Source organism: Panthera pardus, unplaced genomic scaffold (genome assembly GCF_024362965.1).
Source record: "Panthera pardus isolate Hobbes unplaced genomic scaffold, ASM2436296v1 HiC_scaffold_27, whole genome shotgun sequence".
In the NCBI taxonomy this organism is placed as follows: Eukaryota; Metazoa; Chordata; class Mammalia; order Carnivora; family Felidae; genus Panthera; species Panthera pardus.
In genome coordinates, this window is record NW_026526843.1 from 88879812 (window position 1) to 88906009 (window position 26198).

The following is a 26198-nucleotide window of genomic DNA, read 5'->3' on the forward strand; positions in this document are numbered from 1 at the left end:
AACACATGTCACATCTGGGTAGAAGCATTTAAGAGTGGTGCATGATTCTCCCAAGCTTTCCTTCTCTGTTGCAACAAACCCTAAAACTCGTGTTTAGATAACAGTGTCTGAAAATGGCAGATCCTTCATCAGCTTGGGTCCCTGAGTGACTACAAAGAGCAGAGCCCCCCTCACGAGCCCATGTTGGACATGTGCATAAGAAATAACCCTCAGGAAACCACTGAGGTTTGGAGATCGTTTGTTGCCACAGCATAAAATGGTCCATCCAGACAGGGACACGTAGTTTTGCTCAGCAGAATCCATAGCACCTTGGCATTTCTCAAGGTACTTTCTGCCAGGGATGGGGTGGGAAACTTCATGAACTCAAAACTGGGAACTCCACTCCCCGTTCTCTCATGAGAGCTCATAATGGCCACAATTCACGGGGAACTTGTTCCAGGCAACTCTGGATCTGTTTGGCAGTAAGTAACTCCCACGTTCCCAGAATTCTACTGGGCTGGGTAGTTCTATAAAAATCTGTCTCCCCGGAGGCTATTTCAGTGTTGATACTTGTTCAAAAACATTCAGCCAAACAAATGTTCATTAAAAAGCTGGCCATCTAACCACTGGGCAGAACTGAAGCAGCATTTTGAGGCTGACTCTCAGGAACCTGCTCCAAATGAAAGGAAGGACATTCCTCCCCAGGCAGCATCTTGTTCCTCAGTAACACAGGCTGCACGTGTGCTGCGGACTTCCATGGTTACCCAAACGCAGAGGTCTGGTCTCCAGGATTCTCGTGATCCTTACTCAGTTACCATAGCCACGACACATGGTTTGAACAAACAACATTTCTGACCTCATCTGGTTCTCACATTTGAAAAGTAAGACATTTGGAGAACGAATTCATTTTAAAACATTAAAGTCAGTCAGAGGATTTAGAATTTTGAGTACTGTGATCAAATGAACACAAGGAACCTTTTTTTGCGACTAATAGTAAAATAGAGTGACTGCCTAGGAAATCATTTTGACAACTGTTGAAATTTCACTATAGAGTATATTTTAAATAATACTATCCTATCAATGATAAAGTTCCTGACTAGGAAATACATACTACGGTATTTAGGGGTGAAGGGCTGTGATGTTTACAACTAACTCAAACTATATACCTCAAATACAGTAAAACGTTAACAACTGGGAAACCTAGGTGAATGGCCAAAGTGTTCATTCTATTATTCTGGCAACTTTTCTGTAAGTTTGAGACTTTTCAAAATAAAAAGTTTTTAAAAATCATGCAGGCTCCAGATTAGTGACTTTCAAACTTTCTTAACAATAGCCCACAAGAGAAAAAAACAACAGCCTACAATAAAATATAAATTGTACACAGCAATCCAGACACAACATACATACATACACATATAATATGAATAAATGCATACAAATTAAGTTTTACAAAACAATACTTGTTACATGTGAGACTCTCTGTCTTGGTTAGTTATTGAGACTCTATTCTTGGTTAGTTGTTTTTTTTTTTTTTGAACGCCGGTTGTGACCCATCAAATTGAGTTGATTGACCACTAATGGTCACAGCCCGTTTGAACACTCCTACCCTCAGAGGTCTTTCTGCAACATTTCTAATGTTTAGTATCACCTACAGACACAGAAGTACTATCACCATGAAGACCTGACAGCTTGGTGCACCCTGAATTATGTGAGCTTTGAAAACCCAGCTCTGTAAATATAGACAGAGGAATTCAGGACATTAAAACTGCGGATTTCCAGCAAGTTGACGAATGAAGTCATCATTACTTGTGCGTGGAGAACTGCTTCAGCAAGTATTTAGCAGACATACAGAATTTGCCCTGGCACTCAGGCCTGGGGGCTTAGAGTTGGCCAACTCCCACCCTGGGAAATCTGTCAGGCCCCCTTCCCAGCTATTGGCTGCCTCCTTTCCTCCTGGCCATTAGTCGGCCCCAAAGTGTGCCGCCCATAATGATTTCCGCACCTAATGGGATCATCCAAGCTGAAGACTCCCTGCCCTACTAACAGCATCTCTGTCCTCCGGACACTCTTCCCACAAAACCTAAGAAAAGAGGATTTTGTGGCCTTCCTGGAGATTCACAATGCATGTTTGCATATGAAAGACTCTAAAAAAAACTCCTGAGGTACAAAAACTTGTTTAACGTTTTTCTTTTTTTAATCTTAGGATTTTACCCATTTATTTGTATACAGAAACCCGCTCCCCCTCTTTTTTCCCCCCTACCCTGCCCTAAAGTTGCTTTGTGGCTAAGGCCACCCCTGGGAATAATTGTGGAGTAAGTGAAACGGGTCTTTGTTTTCAATGCCTTTTAACACATTCCAGACCCCAGGAACCATGGCCACCTCCCTCGAGTCTAACTTCCTCTCACATCCCCCTTCTCTCCTGTCCTGTCCATCTTTCTGGATCCTAGTGGCCCTTACCCCTAGGGGAAGGGGAGGGCAATTGTGGTAGAAAACAAAGGGACTGGGCTTAATGGGCTGTCCTGCCAGGAAAACTAGCACAGTTCTTAGTATTTAGCCACTGGATTGACTCTAATTCAGGCACTGCAGTCTCTGTGTCCTGGAAGATGGGGGCAAGGGATGGGGGTAGAGCCCTGTAGCCCTAAGAGCTTCCAATTCCTAATCTTCTCACTGGAGGGCCCATGTTCACTCTTGCTTCTCTTGTCCAATTGATGCCCAGGTGACATGAGCATAAATCCATTCTTCTCCCCACCTTCACCCCATCCCGGTGTGGCACTGCCCAGGGCTCTCCTCCTCCTAGGACCATCTCTGGAAGTAAACTGTCCCTTCCATCCTGGGCTGGAATTTTCACCACCTGCCCCATCCAGTTCCCCTCTTCCCTCACCACAAACACCTCAAGCCAGTTAACTCAACTTTCCTCCGCTGGCCAAGGCAATCTGGGCCACCCCAGTGAGTCAAGGTCAGTCCATGCGTAGGACAAACACCACGATGAGCAGGAGGCCAGAGCCGAGGAGAAACCAGGTGCTGTGGCCCAAAACAACGACCCCACCGGAGAGAAGGCTGTCAGACAGAGAGGTGTTGAGCGTTCCCTCGGTGGTGTTGGCCACCTCCTCCGCCGGGGCCCTTGGGGCCAGCAGCTTGGAGAGGAGGCTGCTGAACCTACTCACGGTGGTGGCCGCAGGCTCTGGGGATGGGCCTGGACTGGATGCGGTGAAGTTCAGCTCCTCGGGATCCACACAGAGGCCATCGGAAGTGCGCGCAAAGGCCACCTGGCTGAGGTCCAGGCCGGCCACGGAGCCTGGGGAGGCGCACGGCACGTCGGCCACGCGCCCGGAGCTCTCCATCCAGTCCCGCAGCCACTCCAGGCGGCAGTCACAGCGCCACGGGTTGCGGAAGAGAAAGAGGCGGCCCAGGAAGAAGCCAGGCTGGAAGGCAGCCCAGGCCAGCACGGTGAGGTGGTTGCCATTGAGGTGCAGAGCAAGGAGGCCCGAGAGGTTCTGGAAGGCTCCCTCCTCCACAAAGGCGATGCTGTTGCGATCCAGGTAGAGCAGCTCAAGCTCTGCCAGGTCGGCGAACCAGGCGCGCCCCACAAGGCCCAGCGCGTTGCCGCCCAGGTTGAGCGTGCGCAGGCGGCGCAGGCCTTGGAAGGCTTCGGCAGGCAGCTCGGCCAGCAGGTTGTCATTGAGCAGCAGATGCTCCAGGGCGCCGCAGTCGCGAAAGGCGCCTGCGTGCACGGCGCGGACGCGGTTGGCCTGCAGGCTCAGCGAGCGCAGGCGCCTCAGGCCCTGCAGCGAGCTAGAGGCCACCGCCTCGATGCGGCTGCGCTCCAGGTGCGCATGCGTCAGGTTGGCCAGGCCGCGCAGCGCGCCGGGCACGCGGCGGAACAGGTTGTCGAAGGCGGCGAGTTCTCGCAGGGCGGGCAGCTCGGCCAGGAGGCGCTCAGGCACCGTGAAGAGGCGGCAGGAGGCCAGGTCGAGGCGGCGGAGGCGGCTGAGCGCGGCGAAGGTGCGCGCGTGCAGGTAGCGCAGCTCGCCGTTGTGCGCCAGACGCAGCTCGGCCAAGCGCGGCAGGCCCTTGAAGGCGCCGGGCGTGATGAAGGACAGGTTGTTGTGGCGCAGCGACAGGCGGCGAAGCGACGGCAGCGTGCCGAAGGCCCGCTCGCCCAGGAAGCGCAGGCCGTTCCGGTCCAGGTCGATGGAGGCTGCCTCGCACGGAAACTCGGCCGGCACCCGCAGGAGGCCGGCGCGGTCACAGCGCACGGAGCAGCCGCTCTCGGTGCTGCTGCAGGCGCAGGCGGCGGGGCAGGTGCGCGTGCACGCCTCCTCGGCCCAGGCGCTGGGCAGGCCGAGGACTACTGCTGGCAGGTGGGGTGGGGGGCGAGAAGACAGAAAAGGAACAGCCGTCAGCTCAGGGGTCGCCCCAGGTAAGGTCCCACCTGTCCGTGTGGCAGGGTTCGGCCCTCCACCAAGTTCTCGTACCTCCTGCATAACCGTGCCCTTCGAAGGGCCTCCTCCCAGTTCTCAGACCTTAACACACGTTCCCCACCCACGCCGCCCTACCCTTTGCTTTCCAGTTGTCTTTATCAGCAAAACCCAGCTGGGATTCCGGCATCTGACCCCATTCTGAACCCTCTCCTGCCTGTAACATCACTGGGTGCTCTCCTGGAATTCAGCCTAGAGGGATCATTGCATGCAGAGGGGGGACCTGGAGGGCTTCACCAGGGCCTGTGCTCTAGCCCTGTACTGCCCAATACCGTAGTCACCAGACACATGTGGCTACTGAAGATTTGAAATGTGCCTATCCTGAATTGAGATGTACTGGAAGTGTGAAATACACACCAGGTCTCAAAGACTTAGTACCAAAAAAAGAATGATAAATTGTTTCATCAATAATTGTTGTATTGGTTACACGTTGAAAAGATATTTTAGATATATTTGGTTAACTGAAATATTAAAATTAATGTCATCCTTTTCTTTTTACAGTTTTTAATGGGGCTACTTAGAAAATTTAAGGGGCACCAAGTGGCCCAGTTAGTTAAGCGACGGCCTTCAGCTCAGGTCATGATCTCACGGTTTGTGAGTTTGAGCCCCACATGGGGCTCTCTGCTGTCAGCACACAACCTGCTTTGGATCCTCTATCCCCCGTCTCTCTGCCCCTGCCCCGCTCACTCACTCTCTTCTCTCTCTCAAAAATAAATAAATAAACTTTAAAGAGAAAAGAAAATTTAAACATATGTGGCTTGTATTATATTTTTATTGGTGCTGCTCTAGTCCCTCCCACCATAAGAATTCAATTCCTGAAACAAAACCCACTGAGTAAATTAAGCCTCATGAAGAAGAGAGAGTTAGGGAACAGGAGGTTGGGAAAGAAAGAGAAGCCTATCAATCTTTTTTTTTTTTTTCTTTTGAACAGTCACTAAATTTAAGCCCTAAGGACAGCATACTAAATAAACTAACAATGAACTTCTTACATATCTCAGAAAATAATTGTGGACACTGTGAAGTTAACTTTTATTTACCATCCCTTGCCCTCTAAAGGCTTTTATACATTATCACAGGAAAGAATGGTGCTTATAAAATTAATTCTGTTCTGAGCATTTGAATGGAGGATCAGATAAAGACTTCAAAAGCCCTCCAGTAGGCTTGCCACCTGCACCAAAACAGAATGGTAGCCAGGGGTCCCAAGCCCCATCTTGAGTTCTAATGGAAAAGGCAGCAGGGAAGATGCGCAAGTTTTATTTTCTGGCCAAGGGAGGCTCACAGGTGGAATGTGCTCGATCTGAAATTCCTGCAGAGGAACAAAGGTACCCAGATGTAAAGCTGACCACTGATATTCATAATTTGTGTTCCTCCTCAGCAGTATTCCCAAATTGCTAACAGACACCCCTGACCTACCATTCAGTCCCTCCCACTGTGTACACATTACCCTGCCTTGCCAGTCCCAGCCCCTATAGGAACCTGAAGGTGTAGCCACACAAGGAGTGCGCAGAACTCTTGCTGCTGCCTCTGTGGTTTTGTTCAGCTTCCGGTGTCTTTTCGGCACATTTGTTGTGGACACGGCGTGTTTTTACAGCTGCTAGGAAGGGGTTCAGCTCTTTCAGACTTGGCTGGAGAACACTCAGCCCTTTGAGCAACCCTTCTGTTGTAAACTGTAGCTAGTTCAACATTCTGAAGTTACAGAGGCTTGACTTAGCTTTTTCCTCTCCCTAAGAACTGTGAACTAGACACCAAGCTTCCAGCAAGGTTCTTGGACCCTGTGCTGAACTTGGCTGTAAACAGGGCAGCAGTTGGGCTAGAGAGACACCCTGTTAGAGAGACAGGGCCAAGAATATAACCTTAACTCCAGGCGTCAGCTGGACAGGGGTGGGACCTTTTTCTATCAACTCTTCCAACTGGGTCAAGAAGAAGGCATCAGATTTCCTTACAAATAGTCCTTCATTCTACTCTCTTCTCCTTTCTAATTAAGAGAAGTGCACTCTCAACTGTATGACTCACGTTTCTACTCCACAATAGCTAACATTGTTCCAGGCACACGAAATGTTTGCAGAAATAAATGGAATTGATGCCTTCCTCTGTAATGATTCCTGCTGGAGGATATCATTTATTTATGAAACAAAACAAACTTCTTTGTCAAGGAATTCCTAGGATTATGACAGGGATTAGATTAAAAAATGGAGCTGACAATTTTTTAAAAACACACGCAAGAGGGGTGGGACTAAAGCTTTTTATGGTGTATCTTTTTTACCTCTTAAATATTGAACCATGTGATTGTATTCCCTGTTTCAGAAAATAGATTATAAAGTTTTTTTTTAAAGTTTACACACTCAAGATGTCACTATTACAGACCTATTTTCAACCTCTGAAACGTTGATAGACCATTAGGAATTACTAATTTACTGGATTACTTAGTGAAATTTAAGTCAAGTAAGTTCTCAGAACAGACAACCAAAAGCCAGTATTGGTTTACTCAGTATAAAGACTAAGTGTATGAGTTCTGCTTGCAATAATGGCAGGGTAGCTTGTATCAGACTAACATTCCTGCTGATCGCTAGTGTAAACTGTGGGAAAATATTTAAAGAAAAAATATTTAAAGGCACTGGAAAGCAACCTAAATAGGCAACCAGAGTATATACAACCCTTAAGAGAAGTAAACTAGGTGGGGCACCTGGGTGGCTCAGTTAAGCATCTGACTGTGGCTCAGGTTATGATCTCATGGTTCTCAGATAGAAGCCCTACATTGGGCTGTCTGCTGTCAACACAGAGCTGGCTTCAGATCATCTGTCCCCCCACTCTCTCTGCCCCTCACGTGCTCTCTGTCTCTCTGAAAAATAAACATAAAAAGAGAGAGAGAGAAGCAAACTAGGTAAAGACACAATTTATCTGACTTTTCCTCTTATACCTGAAACTAATATAACATTGTATGTTAGCTAAACTGGAATTAAAAAAAATAAATTTGAAAAATAAAAAAGAAAACGACCTTTTCCTCTTAGGGAGGGCATTTTGAGGTCCATGCTGCAGATAGGGAATAGAGCTCAAGCAGAAAGCAAGAGTCTTATCAGGCTGACAAGTTAGAAGTCAGAGTATATAGCTGCCACAGTGGCTGGAAATTGAGGAGGGAAAACATGAAAAAGAAGGAGCCACACAATTGGCAAACATACTCCCCTTAGATCCTTGTTTCAGTCCTCAAGTGCATATATGTGGGGTGACTCCAAGGAGCCGAGAACTCAAGGCCAAAAGAACTACATGAAGATTTCAGCAATTTCCCAGTAATGGGAGACAGATTAAGAGTTCAAGGTCCACCAAGTTAGACGGGCTTGTAAAATACCTCAGGCTTTCCAGTGAAACCCCAAAGGGCCACACCTTAGGAGTGAAGACCATTTCTCAGGACAAAGGGCAAAACTGAACTAGGTAGGCCTACCCTAACAAAGCCTAAATCTAAGCCTCCCCAGTATCAAGGTGATCTGCCAGTAAATTAACTGAATGCCACACAAAATTCAACACTCTTAGAAGGAAGATACGAGAATCTAGAATTTCTTATAACTACTATATCTTATATATAGTCAAATAATACTAGATATGTGAAGAAGTAGCAAAATGTGACATTTATCAAAAGGGGAAAAAAATAGTTAATAGAGGCAGACCCAGAGACTGCCCAGATGTTGGAATTACCAAACAAAAATTTAATATAAATATGTCAAGGAATTTATAGGAAAAGGTGGATATAATGGGTGAAGACATGGGGAATTTGAATTTTAGAAGACATATGGAAACTCTAAAAATGAACCCAATGTGGGGCGCCTGGGTGGCTCAGTTGGTTAAGCATCTGACTCTTGATTTTGGCTCCGGTCATCATCTCACGGTTCATGAGATAGAGCCCTGTGTGGGGCTGTGTGGGGCTCTCTGCTCACAACATGCAGCCTGCTTGGGATTCTTTCCCTCTTTCTTTGCCCCTCCTCTTTTCATGGTCTCTCTCTCTCTCTCCTCTCTCTCTCTCTCTCTCAAAATAAATAAACATTTAATAAAATTTTTAAAAATTAACCAAATGGAAATCTTAGTACTGAAATAATACTACAATATTTGAATTTCTTAAAAAATCATTGAATAAGAAAAATAGCAGATTAGAGATAGCAGAAGAAAACATTTCATGTACTTTAAGAGATGTCAATAGAAATTACCCAAAATGGGGGCACCTAAGTGGCTCAGTCGGTTAAGTGTCTGACTTTTGCTCAGGTCATGATCTCACAGTTCACGAGTTCAAGCCTCACATCAAGCTCTGTGCTGGCAAGCTGTCCAGAGCCTGGAGCCTACTTCAGATTCTGTGTCTCCCTCTCTCTCTGCACCTCCCCTGCTCACACTCTGTCTCTCTCTCTCAAAAGTAAAATAAAAACAATAAAAAAATTAAAAAATAAATTACCCAAAATGAAGCACAGAGAGAAAAAAAAGATTGGAAAAAATATGGTGGGAGCTTCAATGACCCGTGGGATATCAAGCAATTAGACTAACATGCATGTATTGGGAGTCCCAGAGGAGAGAATACAGCAGATAAATAATTGAAGACAATTTTCAAAATTCAGTTAAAAACAAGAAGCCCAGCAAACCCCAAATAACATCACACACACACACACACACACACACACACACACACTCCTAAGGACATCATAGTCAAACTACTGAAAACCAAAGACAGAAAATTCATTAAAGCATCCAAAGAATAAAGACATTATATAGAGTACACAACAATAAAAATGATGACTGACTTCTTATCGGAAACAACAGAGACCATAAGACAACAGAATTATATATTTTTAAATTTGTTTTTATTAAGTAAACTCTATGCCTAATGTGGTGCTCAAAGTCATGACCCCAAGATTAAGAACTGCATGTTCTACCAACTGAGCCAGCTAGGTACCCCAAGAATTATATCTTTTAAAGTGCTGGAGGGGTGCCTGGGTGGCTCAGTTGGTTAAGTATCTGACTCTTGACTTCATCTCAGGTCATGATCTTACAGTTGGTGAGATTGAGCCCAATATTGGGCTTTGTGCTGACAGTATGGAGTCTCCTTGGGATTCTCTCTCCCTCTCCCTCCTTCCCTCCCTTCCTCCCTCTCTCTCTCTCTCTCTTCCCCCTCCTCAACTTGCATGTGTGCACGTGCTCACATAAAAATAAATAAATAAACTTTTTTAAAAAAATAATAAAATGCTGGGGGGCACCTGGGTGGCTCAGTGCATTAAGTGTTCAACTTCGGTTCAGGTCATGAGCTCACAGCTCGTGAGTTCAAGCCCCATGTAGGGCTCTATGCTGACAGCTTGGAGCCTGGAGCCTGCTTTGGGTTCGGTATCACCCTCTCTCTCTGCCCCTCCCCTGCTCGTTCATGCTCTCTCAAAAATAAACATTAAAAAAAATTTTAATTAAAAAAAAGAAGAAAGTATTAACTTAGGCTATATTAAAATAAAAACAAATTCTACTCTTTGAAAGACATTGTTAAGAGAATGAAAATACAGACCACAGACTGGGAGAACACATCTGTATATTTTCTCTGTATGTATCTCATAAAGGACTTGTACCCAAAATATATAAAGAACTCTTAAAACTCAATAATAAGAAAACAGATAACCTAATTAATAAATTGGCAAAATAGGTGAAGAAACACTTCATCAAAAAAAGATATACAGAAGGCAAATAAACACAAGAAAATATGGTCAACATCATTCATTGTTAGGGAAATCCAAATTAGAATTGCATCCTATTAGAATGACTAAAATTAGAAAGACTGACATAACAAGTGTTAGAGAGCATATGGAATAACTGGGACCCTCTTACACTGCTGGTGGGAGTGTGAAATGGTACAACCACATTGGAAACAACGTGGCAGTTTCTTTAAAAGTTAAACATACACCTACCTTCTGATCCATCCATTCTAAGCCTAGGGAAATAAAAGCATATGTCCATACTAAAGACTTGGGGATGACCGATCACAACAGCTTTATTCATAATAACCCCAAACTGGAAACCACACAAACACCCACCAAGGTTGAACAGGTAAACAAATTATGATGTATCCACACAATGGAATACTACTGGGTGATAAAAAGAAATGGACATAAAAAGAAATGCAACATAGAGGAATCTCAAGTTAACTCTGCTGAGTGAAAGAAGCCAAACAAAAAAAAGGTACATACTATATGATTCCACTTACATAAATATTATTCTATAGTAACAGAAAGACCCATAGTTGCCTGGGGATGGGTCAGGAGGTAGGGAGGGGGCAGGAAGGAGAGGTTATACAGGGGCATGAATCTTGAGGGTAATGGATATGGTATTTATCTTGATTGTGCTAATGGTTTCACAAGAGTACACTTTAAATACATTGTTTATTAGATGTCGCTTATATGTCAATAAAGCTGTTTTTAACGTTTACTTATTTTTGAGAGAGAGAGAGAGTATGTGTGTGTGTGTGTGTGTGTGAGAGAGAGAGAGAGAGAGAGAGAGAGAGTGGGGGAGGGGAAGAGAAAGAAGGAGACACAGCATCCGAAGCAGGCTCCACGCTCTGAGCTGTCAGCACAGAGCCCAATGCAGGGCTCCAACCCATGAACCATGGGATCATGACCCGAGCTGAAGTCGGACACTCAACCAATTGAGTGGGGGCCACTCAGTCGTCCCCAATAAAGCTGTTTTTAAAAAAAGAGATTAAGTGCTACAGTTTGTGTATGTGTGTGTGTGTGTGTGTGTATGTGTATATATATATATAGTACATATATATATGTACATATATATGTACTATATATATACAGTTTGTGTATATATGTGTATACTATAGTTTGTGTATGTGTGTGTGTATATATATATATATACACACACATATATACATTATATATGACTTATATACAGAATATAAAAATAACTACAAATGAATAATGAAAAGACAGCTAGATAAAAATGGGTAAAAGACTTGAACACTTTACAAAAGAATATATTAAGTAGCCACCAAGTACATGAAAAGGTGCTCAATATCATTAGCCATTAGGGAAGCACCAATTAAAACCACAATGAGATTCTCTAGACGCCCACTAGAATGGCTAAAAAGACTGACAACCTTTGCCAAATGGTGGCAACCATGTAGAACAATGGGATTCTCCTACATTGTTGGTGGGAGTGGAAAAGAGTTCAATAACTTTGCAAAACTTTGGCAGTGTCTATTAACGTTAAACATATGCCCACCCATGACTCTGCAATTCCATTCCTAGGTATTCACCCAAGAGAAATAAAAGAAAGGTCCACATAAAGATTAGACAAGAATGTTCATGGTGGCTTATTCATAATAGATAAAAATTGGAAATTACCCAACAGTAGAAAAATAAATTACAATATATTCATACAGAATACTACTCAGCAATAAAAAGGAACAAACTATTGATATAAACAAAAACATCATGTTGAGCCAAAGAAACTTGACACAAAAGAGTACATACTTTAGGGGGCGCCTGGGTGGCTCAGTAGGTTAAGCATCCAACTCTCGATTTTGGCTCAGGTCATGATCTCACGGTTCGTGAGACTGAGCCTTGCATCGGGCTCTGTACTGACAGGGCAGAGCCTGCTTGGGATTCTGTATCTCCCTCTCTCTCTGCCCCTCCTCTGCTCATGCTCTAATTCTCTCTCTCTCTCTGTCTCAAAATAAATAAATAAATAAATAAACAAACACTTTTTAAAAAGAGCACATACTATAGGATTTTACTTCTATGCAGTCCTAGAACAGCTCATGGCAGTGGCCCTGGGAGCTCAACAGAACAAGTTATTTGGGTGATATGAGCATGTATAAAGCAATTCAAAGTAATCAAATTTTATGGGTCTCTTTTGGCCTTATAACACCTAACTTTTTAATTAGTGTTTGCTCAAAACTAAGCCTGCTACATTTTTTTCATTTTAATACGACAACCTGCAAGGTATTATTCCCTTTTTCTCCCAAAGGAGGAAACTGAGTTTCAGGGTGGTTAAATAACACCACGCTTTGGTTTTTGTCTTTCCGCTATGCAGTGCGATCCCCCACCCCACACACCTAGCCTCTCTGAGCTTCCGTCTCTTTAACTGTAAACTGAAGGGCCGGCACTTCCTGCCCGTTGGGGGCCCCTTCTGGCTGGCATTTTCCGTGACTGGACAGCAGCTGTTGCCAAACACCACCTCTTAGAAAAAAATACCCCAGTCAGAGCCCCATGTGTCTCTGCCGCTTCCTCCCAGACACAGCTGTTTGGACTGCAGATAAACATTTGACCTAAGCAGAGCCAATCAGATTCATTCAACAATCCCCACCACCACCCCCACCACCTTCAACGAACATGGAACATGCAGTGAGATCATGTGAGCACCAACCTGTATAGCACTGGGGCTAGGGTTTATACCAAAGCCACGTGCAGGTCAAAGTTCTAAGGGAGCAGTAGTGGAGGGCAAGGGGAGGAAGCTGGTGGGCCGACAGAGGATGAAGCCCAAGGTGAGAATCACAGAAATGGAGAGCAGGAAGAGTAGGAAGTTGCTAGCCAGCTCTCTAGTCCCGTTAAGACCCTGCTATAGCTGTTTCTATGACATTTCCCTGTGTCCATTTCAGAAACCCATTCAAACCACCTACATGGACAAATGGATTTCTGTTCCCTGCGGCCAAACCACCTCTGCTAGTAGTGATACTGTTTCTAGCTACCGACCACCTTTTAAATACTCTTTCTACACTTAGAGAATTTCCTACCTTGTAAGTCCTGCCTCCTGAAGATAGAAGCCGGAAATTCTCTTTCCTTACTTCCCTTGCAGTTAGGGCCCAAGCATGTGACCTAGTTTCGTCGATCAGACACACACAGGGACACTTGGATTCAGAAGTAAATGCCAGGCAGAAACCATTTTCTGGCCAGGATGATGGCAGAGGCGTCTGGCTTGCAGGCTCCCATGGTGGAATTTCTGGCACCCAGCGCCCAGCATGATGCCCATGAGCCGCTGCATGTGCCAACCAGTGGTGGTTGCTTCAGGGTCTTTGCTAGAGCTGCCCCACTCCCTTGTTGAGGAATGCTCTGGGCAGTGGGCCTCCAACCAGTAAGACTGGGAACACTATCACTGAATAAACCCTTTCTTGGCTCCAGTGATACCTTAGGCAGGTTCTGTGCTTTGCAATAAGATTCCTAAACAACATCCTAAGTAAAACAGGTCCCCTAATCTCTCTAGTACCATCTCCTCCTTTCCCCAAAGAACATCATGAACTCTTAACCTTAAAAGAGAAAACCCAGGGGCGCCTGGGTGGCTCAGTTGGTTAAGCATCTGACTTCAGCTCAGGTCATGATCTCGCGGTCTGTGAGTTTGAGTCCCTCGTCGGGCTCTGTGCTGACAGCTCAGAGCCTAGAGCCTGCTTCGGATTCTGTGTCTCCTCTCTGTGCCCCTCCCATGCTCATACTCTCTCTCTCTGTCTCTTAATAACAAATAAATGTTTAAAAAAAAAGAAAGAGAAAACCCAAAACAAAAGACAGAAAACCGTTCAGGGAGCCTGGGTGGCTGTCAGTTAAACATCCGACTCTTAATCGAGTCCTACATCAGGTTCTGCGCTGTCAGCACAGAGCCTGCTTGGGATCCTCTCTCTCTCTCTCTCTTAAAATAAATAAATGAACGTGTTTTTTTTGTTTTTTTTTTTAAGAGAAAGCTACTCAAATTCAGGACCAGGCATGAGCCTCAAGAGCCAAAAGGAAGCTCCTTGCTATTCATTGCCATGATATGTAGAAAACATAATGAAAATTTGTTTAGGCCATTCCTGATTTTTCCACATGCAAATGAAAAGAGGCCTCTCCTGGAATCAGCAGTGATTATTCCAAAGACAAATCTCCTCACTGTCTAGAGCTGAGTTCCATGGGGATACCTTGGTCAGAAAAACATGTGCCAAATTAAAATAAAGATCACAGTTTGTGAGAAGAGAATGTCAAAACTCATTGGCAGTTGCTTAGCAATTTTTCTTCTCATGCCACTGTTTTTGGGAAGGATCCATGTGGAAATCTGAAAAGGTTTCACTGCCTTCATTCCCAGTCTGAGGTTAGGAGAGGAAGATGAGAAATTCGGTGAAACTGGCCTGAGCTCAGGACTGGCCTCTGCCCAGCCAGCCTCCATCACAGCCCTGGGATACACATGTGGGGCTTTCCATTCAGTCTGGAAACACTCATCCTGAGGGCACGGCCTCTCTAGTTCTCTCATAAATTTTGATGACACTGCCTTTCATCCCTGGTCTCTTGTACTGCTTTTTTGGAGTGTTCTGTTTTGCTTTAACCTCAGACAAGCTTTCTACATCTCAGCTTCCTCATCTGAAACGGGCAGACCATTATGAGGAACAGATGGGCCGATTAGCTTGCTCCCATGTTTTCACAGCTGTTTCAAACATTTCAACTCATCTGTTCCTCATAATGGTCTGCCCGTTTCAGATGAGGAAGCCGAGATGCAGAAATAGTGAAGTTATTACAAGTAGACTTCAAGGAAGAGTCTAGAATGGTTCTCCACCTGGGCTGCACATCAGAATCACCCGATGAGCTTTCAACTAACTCACAATACTCAGGCTGTACACTATACCAATTAAATCCAAATCTTCAGCGGGTGGAAATAATCATTGGTGCTGCTAAAGCTCCACGGATGATTCCAATATACAGCCCAAGTCAAAAAACCAGGGGTCTACGTGGACCGACTTTACAAAAATGGGATTTATCTGCGTGGTATATAAAATGTTGCAAGGTGCAACCTAGAATGACCGTATGCCCCAGCAATTCCACTCCTGGGTATATACCCAAAGGAATTGAAAGTAGGCGTTCTAACAAATACTTGCACACAAATGTTCATTGCAGCATTACTCACAATAGCCCAAAGCTGGAAACAAACGTCCATCGACAGATGAATGGATAAACAAAATGCGGTCTATCCACACAGTGAAATATTATTTTGGCATTAAAAGGAATGAGGTAGTGATACACACTACCTTGAAAACATTATGCTAGGTGAAAGCGGCCAGATGCACAGACCACACATTGTATGATTCCATTTACGTGAAATACTCAGCATAGGCAAATCCACTGAGACAGAAAGTAGATTAGTGGTTGCCAGGGGCTGGGAGGCGGGGGGTGGGTTCTACCGTTTGTAGAGTGGGAGTGGCTGCTTAATAGGTACAGGGTTTCCTTTCACAGTGATGAAAATGTCTTGGAAGTAGAGGAGATGGTCACACAACACTGTGAATGTGTTAAATGCTGCTGAACTGTACACTTTAAAATGGTTCATTGTTAATTTTATGTTCCGTGAATTTTAGTTCAATAAAGGAAATGGAGCGCCTGGGTGGCTCAGTCAGTTGAGCGTCCGACTTCAGCTCAGGTCATGATCTCATGGTTTATGAGATTGAGCCTCGCATCAGGCTCGCTGCTGTCAGCCCACAGCCTGCTCTGGATCCTCTGTCTCCCTCTCTCTCTCTGCCCCTACCCTGCTCCTTCTCTTTATTTCTCTCGCTCTCTCTCAAAACTAAATAAAAACAGGTTTGTTTGTTTTTTTTAAACATTGTATTTATTTTTGAGGCAGGGAGAGATAGAGCATGAACAGGGGAGGGTCAGAGAGAGGGAGACACAGAATCTGAAACAGGCTCCAGGCTCTGAGCTGTCAGCACAGAGCCGGACGCGGGGCTTGAACTCACGGACCGCGAGATCATGACCTGAGCCGAAGTCGGCCGCTTAACCGACTGAGCCACCCAGGTGCCCCTAAAACAGGTTTTTTTTTAAGTTACAAAGTGTCCCTGAAACTGGGCAAATACCAGAAGGGGGTCCCTGCTTTTGTGTCATGGTCTGACGTGCTGGCCAGCCCCCAAGCTGCAGGGAGCCAGTGATGGCTGGGCTCGGATGGCCCACAGAATGATGTCTTAATGCAGGCCAGCTGAGGAATTTCTCCTTCATAGGTCCTCGGCTTTTCGGATATGCGCTTTTCCCCCTCGAGGTTTGCTAGGAGAACAGTTACTCATGGAGTTTCCAACCACAGGCTGAGTTGGAAGCATTTCTTGATTCCCATTGTTTTCAAAGAACTTGTGCCTCATGAAACCAAAATAGCAAGGGAAAATATGGTCAATTTTCTGCTTTCAGCAAAATCTAGTCAGCCACTTTGGCTCCAGAAGTCATTTTCATCCTACTCCCGGCCAATGCTCCTCAGGCCAGGACCCAGTGCTGGATTTTCTAATTTTTGAATGTTTATTTATTCTTGAGACAGAGAGAGAAAGAGAGACAGAGTGCAAGCTGGGGAGGGGAAGAGAGAGAGGGACACACAGAATCTGAAGCAGGATCCAGGCTCTGAGCTGTCAGCACAGAGCCTGACGCGGGACTCGAACTCACAAACCGCAAGATCATGACCCGAGCTGAAGTCAGACACTTAACCGACTGAGCCACCCAGGCACCCCCAGTTCTGGAGTTTCAAAACAAAAGGGGTGGGGGGAACCAGAAAGGCAAGTGGGGGAGACCATCACATGGCCTCTGATCTCACAGTAACCCCAGAACTTCCTTCTCATACTGCAAAGGTACCCTTTGTGGCAGTAAAGAAAGGATCATGGATTCACCCTGCACTTTGCTAATGAAAGTCCTGGGAGATGGAGAAATCAGTTTGTCTCAGGAAAGGTGGTCTGCTGACAGCCTCACAGGCCCTGTGGATCTTAGGGTAGAGAGCTGTCCCATCTGAGTTCTAGAACACAAGGCCCACACAGAGGCCTCCGGGCATAAATATTGATAATCGCCCCAATATTGATAACTGAAAACAAATGCTCAACAACAGGGGAATGAGGGGCACCTGGGTGGCCCAGTCGGTTAAGGGTCTGGCTCTTGGTTTCAGCTCAAGTCATGATCTCACAAGTTGGGTGTTCAAGCCCTGCATCTGGCTCTGCGCTGTTAGCAAGGAGCCTGCTTGGGATTCTTTGTCTCCCCCTCTCTCTGACCACCCCCCACACTTGTGCTCTCTCTCTCTCTCTCTCTGTCTCTCAAAATAAATAAGTAAACATTTAAAAACAAAACTAAACAATAGGAGAATGAATAGTGAACAAACCAGTACCCCCATCCAGAGAGCACTACTCTGCACTCAGAACCTCACACGCATACTGCCCTACACCCTACAGCACCTGAGTCTCATTAGTGAAGGATTTGTTCTCTTTGGGGTGCAGGTGCCCTCCCCCTACAGACTTCTTTTTTCTTTTAAGCCAAGTTGATTGAGGTATAATTTACTTACAATAAAATGTACCCATTTTAAGTGTGTAACAAATATATACACCCATGTAACCACCACCCTAATCATGATTTAGAACATGCCTACCACCCAGAAAGTTTCCTTGGGTCCTTCTGGCAGCGGTCCCCTCCCCATCCGCAGCTCCAGACAACCACCGATATGCTTTCTGAATGATAGATTAGTTTTGCCTATTCTAGAATTTCATATAAATGGAATCAGGGGCACCTGGGTGGCTCAGTTAGTTGCACATCCTACTCTCTACTTCGGCTCAGTCACCCCAGGTGAAGTCTTACCTGTCCACGAGTGACTAAAGCTGATGGAAGGGTTTGTGGGCCAGTCTTGTTGTGGACTTGTGTTTTCATTCAGCATGTGCCTGGGAGTGGAATTGCTGGGTCATATGGTAGGTGTATGCCTCAGTTGCCCCACATCCTCACCAACACTTGCTATTGTCTTAAGTCTAGCCATCGTCCTGGGTGTGAGGTGGTATCTCATTGTGATTTTGATTTGCATCTCCCTAATGACTAATGATGCTAAGCATCTTTTCATGTGCTTATTAGTTATTTGTATATCTTCTCTGATGAAATAGCTATTCAAAATGGGTGTCCCATTTTTTTCAAAATGGGTTGTCTCAGGGGCACCTGGCTGGCTCAGTTGGTGGAGTATGTGACTTGATCATGGGGTCGTGAATTCAAGCCCCACGTTGGGCATAGAGATTACTTAATGAAAAGAAAAAAAATTTTTAATGAGTTGTCTTATTATTGAGTTTGAAGAGTTTTTGAAATACATACAGATTTTTTAGGGGCAAGACCTCTATCAGGTATTGTAATGGTTCTAATCTGGGAGGCTTCACCCATTGAACAAACAAATCCTTATTAAGCACCTACTGCGTCTTAGACTCTAGAGACAGCAGAGTACGCCATTGGTGAAGAATCCCGTAAAGTGAGTTAAGGAATCGGGATATTAAGCTGTGGACAGCAGGAGGACCCTGAAGGGTGTCACATGGGGGAGGGGAGAGGCCCTTCCAGGCAACCCTCCTGTCCAGAGAATTTCTGTTTGGGTTTTGTCCCAGATTTACCCTGCTGTGAGCCCCTTCTGATTCTACCACGACCTTGTTTTGTCAGGCTCATTTAATCATTTTTTTTTTCTAGCTAAGGAGGTAGAACCCTATCCCTGCCTGCATCTCGGGAACACGTCGTTCATAATCCTGTGACTTGTAGTCAGAGTAATATTGTCTGTGCTGCTGAGTGTGTTTTAAATTAAAGCGCCAGGGGATGTGGAGAGGGTCATTAATTTTAAGTGCATCTATTGTTAGCAAATGATGTCACCGCTAAGCTCTCCAACTTGTCACAAGAAGTCGGGATGTATTTCGGGTTTCTGCGGCAGCAGGAACAGTTCCTGTTTTGCAGTGCACAGGCTATGAATACGGTCTGCATTCTGTCAGGAACAGGAGAGCTTTCGGTACACATTTAAAATCATATTGGCTCTTAGAAGCAAACATTCTGTCCCAATGAGTCAATCAAACTTCATATCCTTTCTAGGTAGGAGAAATGGCAAGGAGCTGGCTGTTCGTATTTATATAAATGTCAACCTCTGTCCTTTGGAGGCTCCTCGAGGTAGAGAGTCATGTCCCATTTATCATAGTGTTCCCTGCACCTTGTTCCAATTTGTTTTCTCATTTATTTATTGGATCTCTCACAAAGGAATAGAAGTTTCTCAAGGACAAAAGCTATGCAGTTATATCCTTCATAATATCCCTTGAGTGTATTGAAGATATAAACAAGATGTACCTGTTGATTCCATTGAATAGAGCAAGGTCTACTTTTTGAAACAGTGAACTAAAGGGTAAGAAAATTCTATTGCTACCATTTTAGAATTATCTGGTAAATTTTCTCTGCCAGCGCTGCACACAGAAGTCTATTACATAGGTAGTTATGACCTCAAATAATTACATTCACCCAAGGGTCAGAAAAAACAGATTGTTTGTATAGGATTCTTTACTGCAGAATTTATCAAGGGATTTTTTCCTTGGGCAATCTCAGATTTGAGCAGGTGGGGCTATAGAGGTGGGGAAAAAAATCTTTGTGATGAGTCTTCTGGTTATATTAAAACCCACATAACAATAGGACTAAAAAACTTGGGCAAAATGTTTCATCACCCATAATCCCACAATTCCAACATACTCTCATTTTTTCTTTTTTTAAATTTTTTATGTTTAATTCATTTTTGAGAGAGAGAGAGAGAGTGATCAGGGGAGGGGCAGAAAGAAAGGGAGACACAGAATCCCAAGCAGACTCCACACTGTCAGTACAGAGCTTGATGCGGGGCTTGAACTCATGAACCTTAAGCTTGAACTCATGAATGCTTAAGCTGAGCTGAGTCGGATGCTTAACCAACTGAGCCACCCAGGCACCCCTATTTTCATTTGTTCTTCTTCCTTTAGGAAGATGGTTTAAGAGATTTTTTCTTAACTAAATGAGCTTAAAATAATATGATTAGAAAACCACTGTACTTTTTGGTGATTACACCAATGAATTCATATCTGAAATTGAAAATCACCAAAAGGCTATTTTATATATATGGCTCAGGAATTTTGTGGGGGGGTTTTAATGTTTATCTCTCTTGAGAGAGAGAGAGCGTGAGTGGGAGAGGGGCAGAGAGAGAAAGGGAGAGAGAGACACAGACAGAGACAGAGACAGAGACAGAGACAGAGACAGAGACAGAAAATTCCAAGCAGACTCCACACTGTCAGCACAGAACCTGATGCAGGGCTCTGTCCCACAAACCGTGAGATCATGACCTGAGCCAAAATCAAGAGTCTGACACTCAACCTACTGAGCCCCCCAGGTGCCCCAGAAATCTTTATATTTAAACAAACAAAACCCACCACCTGCTCTGTTTTATCTCATTTTCCAATCCCTCCCCCATGATCACAGTTCAGTGACACCTAATCAGAACTGGTGTCCATGTACATCTTCCATGGAAGCCACTTGAAGACCAAGCTCCTTGGGCAGAAGCCCTGTGGTTTCCATGCATCTTCTAGAATCTTCTATGGGCTTGCCAACCCCTGCACCCACTGGCAGCTGTCTGCTGGGGGTCAAGAAGGAGCAGGCCTTGGAACTCACCATGCAGCAGCAGCACCAGCATCCCGTGGCCTTTCACGCACCTGGTGGCTTAGAACCACCCAGCTGTGGAAGCCCTACCTGAGGGGAGACAGCACAGGTCACCGAGTGCCCATGAGGGTTCCCTTGAGAACCAGGACACACAGACCCCTCCCCACACCTCCACACTTCCTCCTGAATGCCCTGCCTTTGCCCTCTTCTTCCTCACACTCATGTCTCCCCATTCACCTTGGTGTCGAGTTAAGAGAAACCAGTAACAGCCAATCAGAAGCTCCCCCCGCCCTGACAGCTTGGATCTGTTCGGAAACCCTTGGTCAGACTAAAACCCTGACAGCAACACAGATGGACTCACTGACAACCCAGCAAGCAAATGGCCAGAGCGGAAACCTCTGCAAAGAAACATTCGTGAATAGTCCCCAAATGTTGCTTACTGTCCTGGGGGTGTGCCTGGTCCTGCTCCTCCTCAGAGGTGCCCTTCGGCTCCCCCAGCCCATCCATCTCCGGAGTCCCGCAGCCACAGATGCTAAAAATGGTCCGACAGAGTAAAGGGGGGGTGGGGTGGTGAGCAGGAGTCGAGGAGGAATACTTGCTTGTGCAGGTTTGAGCGCTTATTTTTCTTTCTCCAGATTTAATGGCAGGAAAATCCTGTATCAGATGAGGATCAACAGAGATGAAAGAATGTGTCTGCCTTTCGAATCACCAAAGCCAGTGACAGATTTTGCTGACACACCAATCGGCTTTATCCCCAGGCCTTGGCCTCTCCATCTGCCTGTCCCCTTTCTCTCCTTAAACCCTCCGCAGACCCCACCTCCCACCCTGACCCCAGCCCCAGCCCCCAAGCGACATGCAGCCAGAAATTGGCTTCCTGCCACCCAAATAGCATTATCAGCATTTTCAACAAGGACGTGTTATATAACTTAGAGAGGTGGGGAAGGGACAGGACAGCTTAAAATAATGATGTTTTTCCCAAAATGCAGGCTGCTCACTTCCTTCCTTTGGAGTGGCTGATGGCAGATGACCCAAAAACAGACTGTGGAGAGAGGGTCTTTCACTACAGCAAGGCTAGAATCCTGGCTTTGGGGTTGAGGCTGTGATAGCCACCAACTCAGACAGCATGTCTGTAGGTCATTTCCAGAACCTGGCTGAGGTTTCTCAAACCCAGCAGGACTCAGGACTCACTACTCAGGAGTGTCTCCCAGAACTAGAGAGACCACCAGGAGCAGTAGCCTCAGGGAGCTGGTGGAATGTGGAATCTCAGCATTCTCACCCCCACCACCAGAGTCCTGTGCTCGAAAGTAAAGCTCGGGGGGCACCTGGGTGGCTCAGTTAGTTAAGCGTCCGACTTTGGCTCAGGTCATGATCTCACGGTTTGTGACTTCGAGCCCCACATCGGGCTCTGTGCCGATAGCTCAGAGCCTGGAGCCTGCTTCGGATTCTGTGTCTCCTCCTCTCTCTGCCCCTCCCCCACTTGGGCTCTGTCTCTCTCTGTCAAAAATAAATAAATGTAAAAAAAATTTTATTTTTAAAAAAAAGGAAAGAAAGTAAAGCTCGGGGTGTGAATCTAGGCATCTGAGGCTGCTGTGCTTGGGAAATTTTTTTCTTCCACCTGGGCCTTGTAAAACCAAAACATGGCCGAACTTGTCATAACCTCTACTGAGAAGGAAACCATACTGGGGATAGGGTAGAAATGTGGGTGGATGAAGCCCTCCAAAGGAAGCCTCTGCCCAGGCTGGCCCACTCTGCACAGATGGGATTGGTGGGCAGCACTGCCTTGGTGACCACTGGTGTTCAAGGTGTCCTTCCAGCCTTCCTTCCGGACCTTGGCCCAATGAAGCCTCTTCCCCCAGCAGCAGGCCAGAGGCTGAAACATGGCTGTGAGAACAGCCTGTCTACACCTCCAGTCCTTGCCCATGGCTTATTGGATCTACCTTGCCTTCAGTCTTCTCCAGGCTAGTGGGCTTGTTGCCCTGGGCCAAGGACCTCCCTGAGGAAGACCTTCTCTGCCTATGAAATCAGACATTTCTCACAAGTGGAAAGGAAGGAACAGAGACTCATCAGGGGAGGAAGGAAGGGACCCAACCATGGGGCTAGCTAATACCACTGACTCCAACTGGGGGACAAGCAGCTTTGTCATCATCAAAACCTTGTTCCCAAGAGGTTAAAAGCAAGAGGGGGAAGGGTGCCTGAGTGGCTCATTCAGTTGAGCATCATGATCTCACGGTTTGTGGGTTCAAGCCCTGCCGTCTGCTGTCAGCTCAGAGCCTGCTTTGGATCCTCCGACCCCTTCTCCCTCTGTCCCTCCCCAACTCGTGTGCATGCTCGCGCACGCACACATGCGCGCTGTCTCTCAAAAATAAAGAAACATTAAAAAATAATAAATAAAAAACAAAAACAAAAGCAAGGGGGGAGGAATTGCCACAGGAAGTGCAACTGACTGGCATGCCCTCAAGCAGAACCCTGTTTTCCAAAGATCAAGATAGCCTGACCCCAGCCACTCTGTGGCCACCAGGGCAGTGGACCCCCTGTGCTGACTCTGTTGCAATACAGTTGGTAGCTGATAAGAAGGGACAGGAAAAGGGAGGAGGAGTATGTAAGCAAGCATGTGAAACAGAAGTGGCCCAGGATGCAACACTCTGCATTTTGCAGGTGGCTTTCTAGAAAAGCTTCTGTCAGCAGAGGAGGGGTGGGAAGCCCAGGTGTTCTTTGTAGTTCCTGCTGCACCGGTTTGGGGGCAGCCAGCAGGGACACAGCAAGGAGCCACTCATGAAAGGAAAAGACAAAATCCCTCCTGCGGATTTGTGGGTTCTACGTTCAGCGGCCTCCTGTGGGCACTCTGAGAGGGGGTTTGGATACTAAGCCAGATTCTTTCTGTTTCTCTGCCTCCGACCCTCCTGCTTGCACAAGCACACACACACCACACAGAGACAAGACCATCCTGCAGGGACAGAAGGCAGGGGCATGTTAAACTTGACCCCAGGAAAACAAAGCAAGGTTCCCTGTTTCCTTTTTTTTTTTTTTTTTTTTTTTTAGTTCTTATTTTTATTTACATAACCCCTATGCCCAACTGAGGCTCAAACTCACGACTCCAAGATCGACTCCAAGATGGAGAGTCGAATGCTCTCCCTACTGAGCTGGCCAGGCACTCCAAGGTGCCCTGTTTCATTTCATTATGAGGCAGATGAGACAAACTCAAACTCCCGGCAGAGCCCTGGAAGGAACTGGTGATCACTTCATTCAATGCCTTTATTTACAGATGAAAAACCACAAGCCCAGCTGCAACGTGAAATGTCCTTATGTTTGGTTTGAGATCCCCCAGAAACAGATCCTGAGACAAAGATACAAATGGAAGTGCAGTCAAGCCTTGAAGAACGTGGGTTGGAAACGCACAGGTCCATTTACATGAGGATTCTTTTCCAACAAACAAAGTACAGTACTGTCAATGTATTTTCTCTTCTTTATGATATTCTTAACATTTTCTTTTCTCTAGCTTTATATGGTAAAAATACAGCATAGAATATATAGAACATATATATATACACATAGAACATATATATATATATATATACATAGAACATATAGATATATATTCATATATATCTATATACATATACATATATATCTATATATATCTGTATATATATACAGATATAACTGTTTATATTATCGGCAAGGCTTCTGGTCAACAGCAGGCTATTAGTAGTTAAGTTTGGGGGGAGTCAAAAGGTATGCATGGATTTTTCAACTGCCCTAACCCCCATATCATTCAGAGGTCAACTCTCCTTGATTTGGGAGGTGATTCCTGGAAGCACCAACAGGAGAGTGGGGAATGGTGTGGGGTTTTTTTGGTTTTTTTAAGTTTATTTATTTATTTATTGAGAGAGAGAGAGAGAGAGAGAGAGAGAGGGAGAGGGAGTGCAAGCATGAGCCAGGGAGGGGGAAGGGAGGGAGAGGGGCAGAGAGAGGGAGACTGAATCCCAAGCAGGCTCCTGGAGGTCAGCACAGAGTTCTATGCAGGGCTTGAACTCAGGAACCATGAGATCACGACCTGAGTTGAAACCAAGAATCAGACGCTAAACCGACTAAGCCACCAAGGCGCCCTGGAAATCAATGGTGTTAACAAGCTAGTTGGGCACTGTGGGCAAGCCGAACCTAATCCCGTGCCCAACTCTGGGAAACAGCGTAGAGCACCCATCTCAGAATTGTCTCAACTGCAGGGCGGGGAGCTGGGGCATTTATTCACCAACACCCACCCTTGGTAGAGGGCTGCTCCCAGAGGAGATAAGGGGCTGCTTATTCTCCAGCAGCCTCTGGCTACCAGGCAAAATGATGGAGATGCACTGATTCCTAAGGAAACTTCTTTCCAGGGTCATTTCTTACAGCAAATCAAGGGGCAGCTTATGAAAGCTGGGAGTAGCTAGCTTCCCCAATTTGGAATTACCGGGGCACCTGGGTGGCTCAGTCGGTTAAGTGTCCAATTTGGCTCAGGTCATGATCTCACAGTTTGTGGGTTCGAGCCTGGCGTCAGGCTCTGTGCTGACAGCTCAGAGCCTGGAGCCTGCTTTGGATTCTGTGTCTCCCTCTCTCTCTCTCTGCCCCTCCCGACTCATGCTCTGTCTCTCCCTCTCTCAAAAATAAAATAAACATTAAAAAAATATTTAAAAAATATTAAACATTAAAAAATATTTAACAACAACAAAAGAAGTGCCAATTATGAAGATGGCATTCGGGGAGGCATGTTGGGGTTTTTTCCTCAATGCAGAGCTGCTATGGGATGAGCTGGAGGGTCTCTCGTTCTGTTCTGATGGGTGAGGTTGCCTCTCAGGGGCTCCGCAGCTGGTGGGGGCACCCTATGTGGTACCGTGACACTGGAGGCTTTGCCTGTTATTCGGAGGACCCAGATTCACCTCCAGGCTTTCTGCACTGTGGTCACAATTCACAGACACTCTGACCCTGGATGGCTGGTCCCCCCGCCTTTGCACCTTTCCTCACTTCTCCATCCGCTGAAGTTCCAACCTTCCTGGCAGGCTTGGCACAAATGCTACTTCCTCTAAGAAATGAGCCCCTTCCTGGTACCCCACCACCACCACCTTTTTGCCCACAGGCCTTGCCATTTATAGTATATGGTCCAGGGCTATGCTTGATCCAAGTCTGTGCTCCCACAATGCCAAGATCACCCTTAGACTGGGCAAGACGGAGGGAGACTCAGGGTGAGGAGTCATGGGGCCCTGGGCCCTCAGAACTCCATGTCCAACAGATTCTGAACCCACTTCTCTTAGTCCACCCTCCTGAGGGTAGACTCTGCCACTACTGTGTATACTCGAGAAGTGGCCTCTTAAGGGACAGGCAGCTGATTGCACATGAGGAC

At 45.9% G+C, this 26198-nt stretch overlaps 1 protein-coding gene across 1 annotated transcript; it reads right to left on the reverse strand.

Moving 5' to 3' along the window:
- Positions 1-1511: 1511 nt before the first annotated feature.
- On the reverse strand, positions 1512-21549 carry NYX (nyctalopin). Its single transcript, XM_019417309.2, has 3 exons — positions 21265-21549; positions 20837-20914; positions 1512-4333 (listed from the first exon to the last, which is right to left on the reverse strand). The coding sequence occupies exons 2-3, from the start codon at positions 20856-20858 to the stop codon at positions 2937-2939; spliced, it is 1419 nt and encodes a 472-aa protein (XP_019272854.2). The 5' UTR covers positions 20859-20914; positions 21265-21549; the 3' UTR covers positions 1512-2936.
- Between the last annotated feature and the right edge of the window lie 4649 nt (positions 21550-26198).

Bases quoted from the DNA above. Each gene is read 5' to 3' on its own strand.
- NYX (XM_019417309.2), bottom strand. From the start codon at position 20,858: ATGCTGGTGCTGCTGCTGCATG. The intron at 4,334-20,836 runs GTGAGTTCCAAG...CCCACCTGCCAG, and splicing joins GCTGGTGCTGCTGCTGCATG to CAGTAGTCCTCGGCCTGCCC.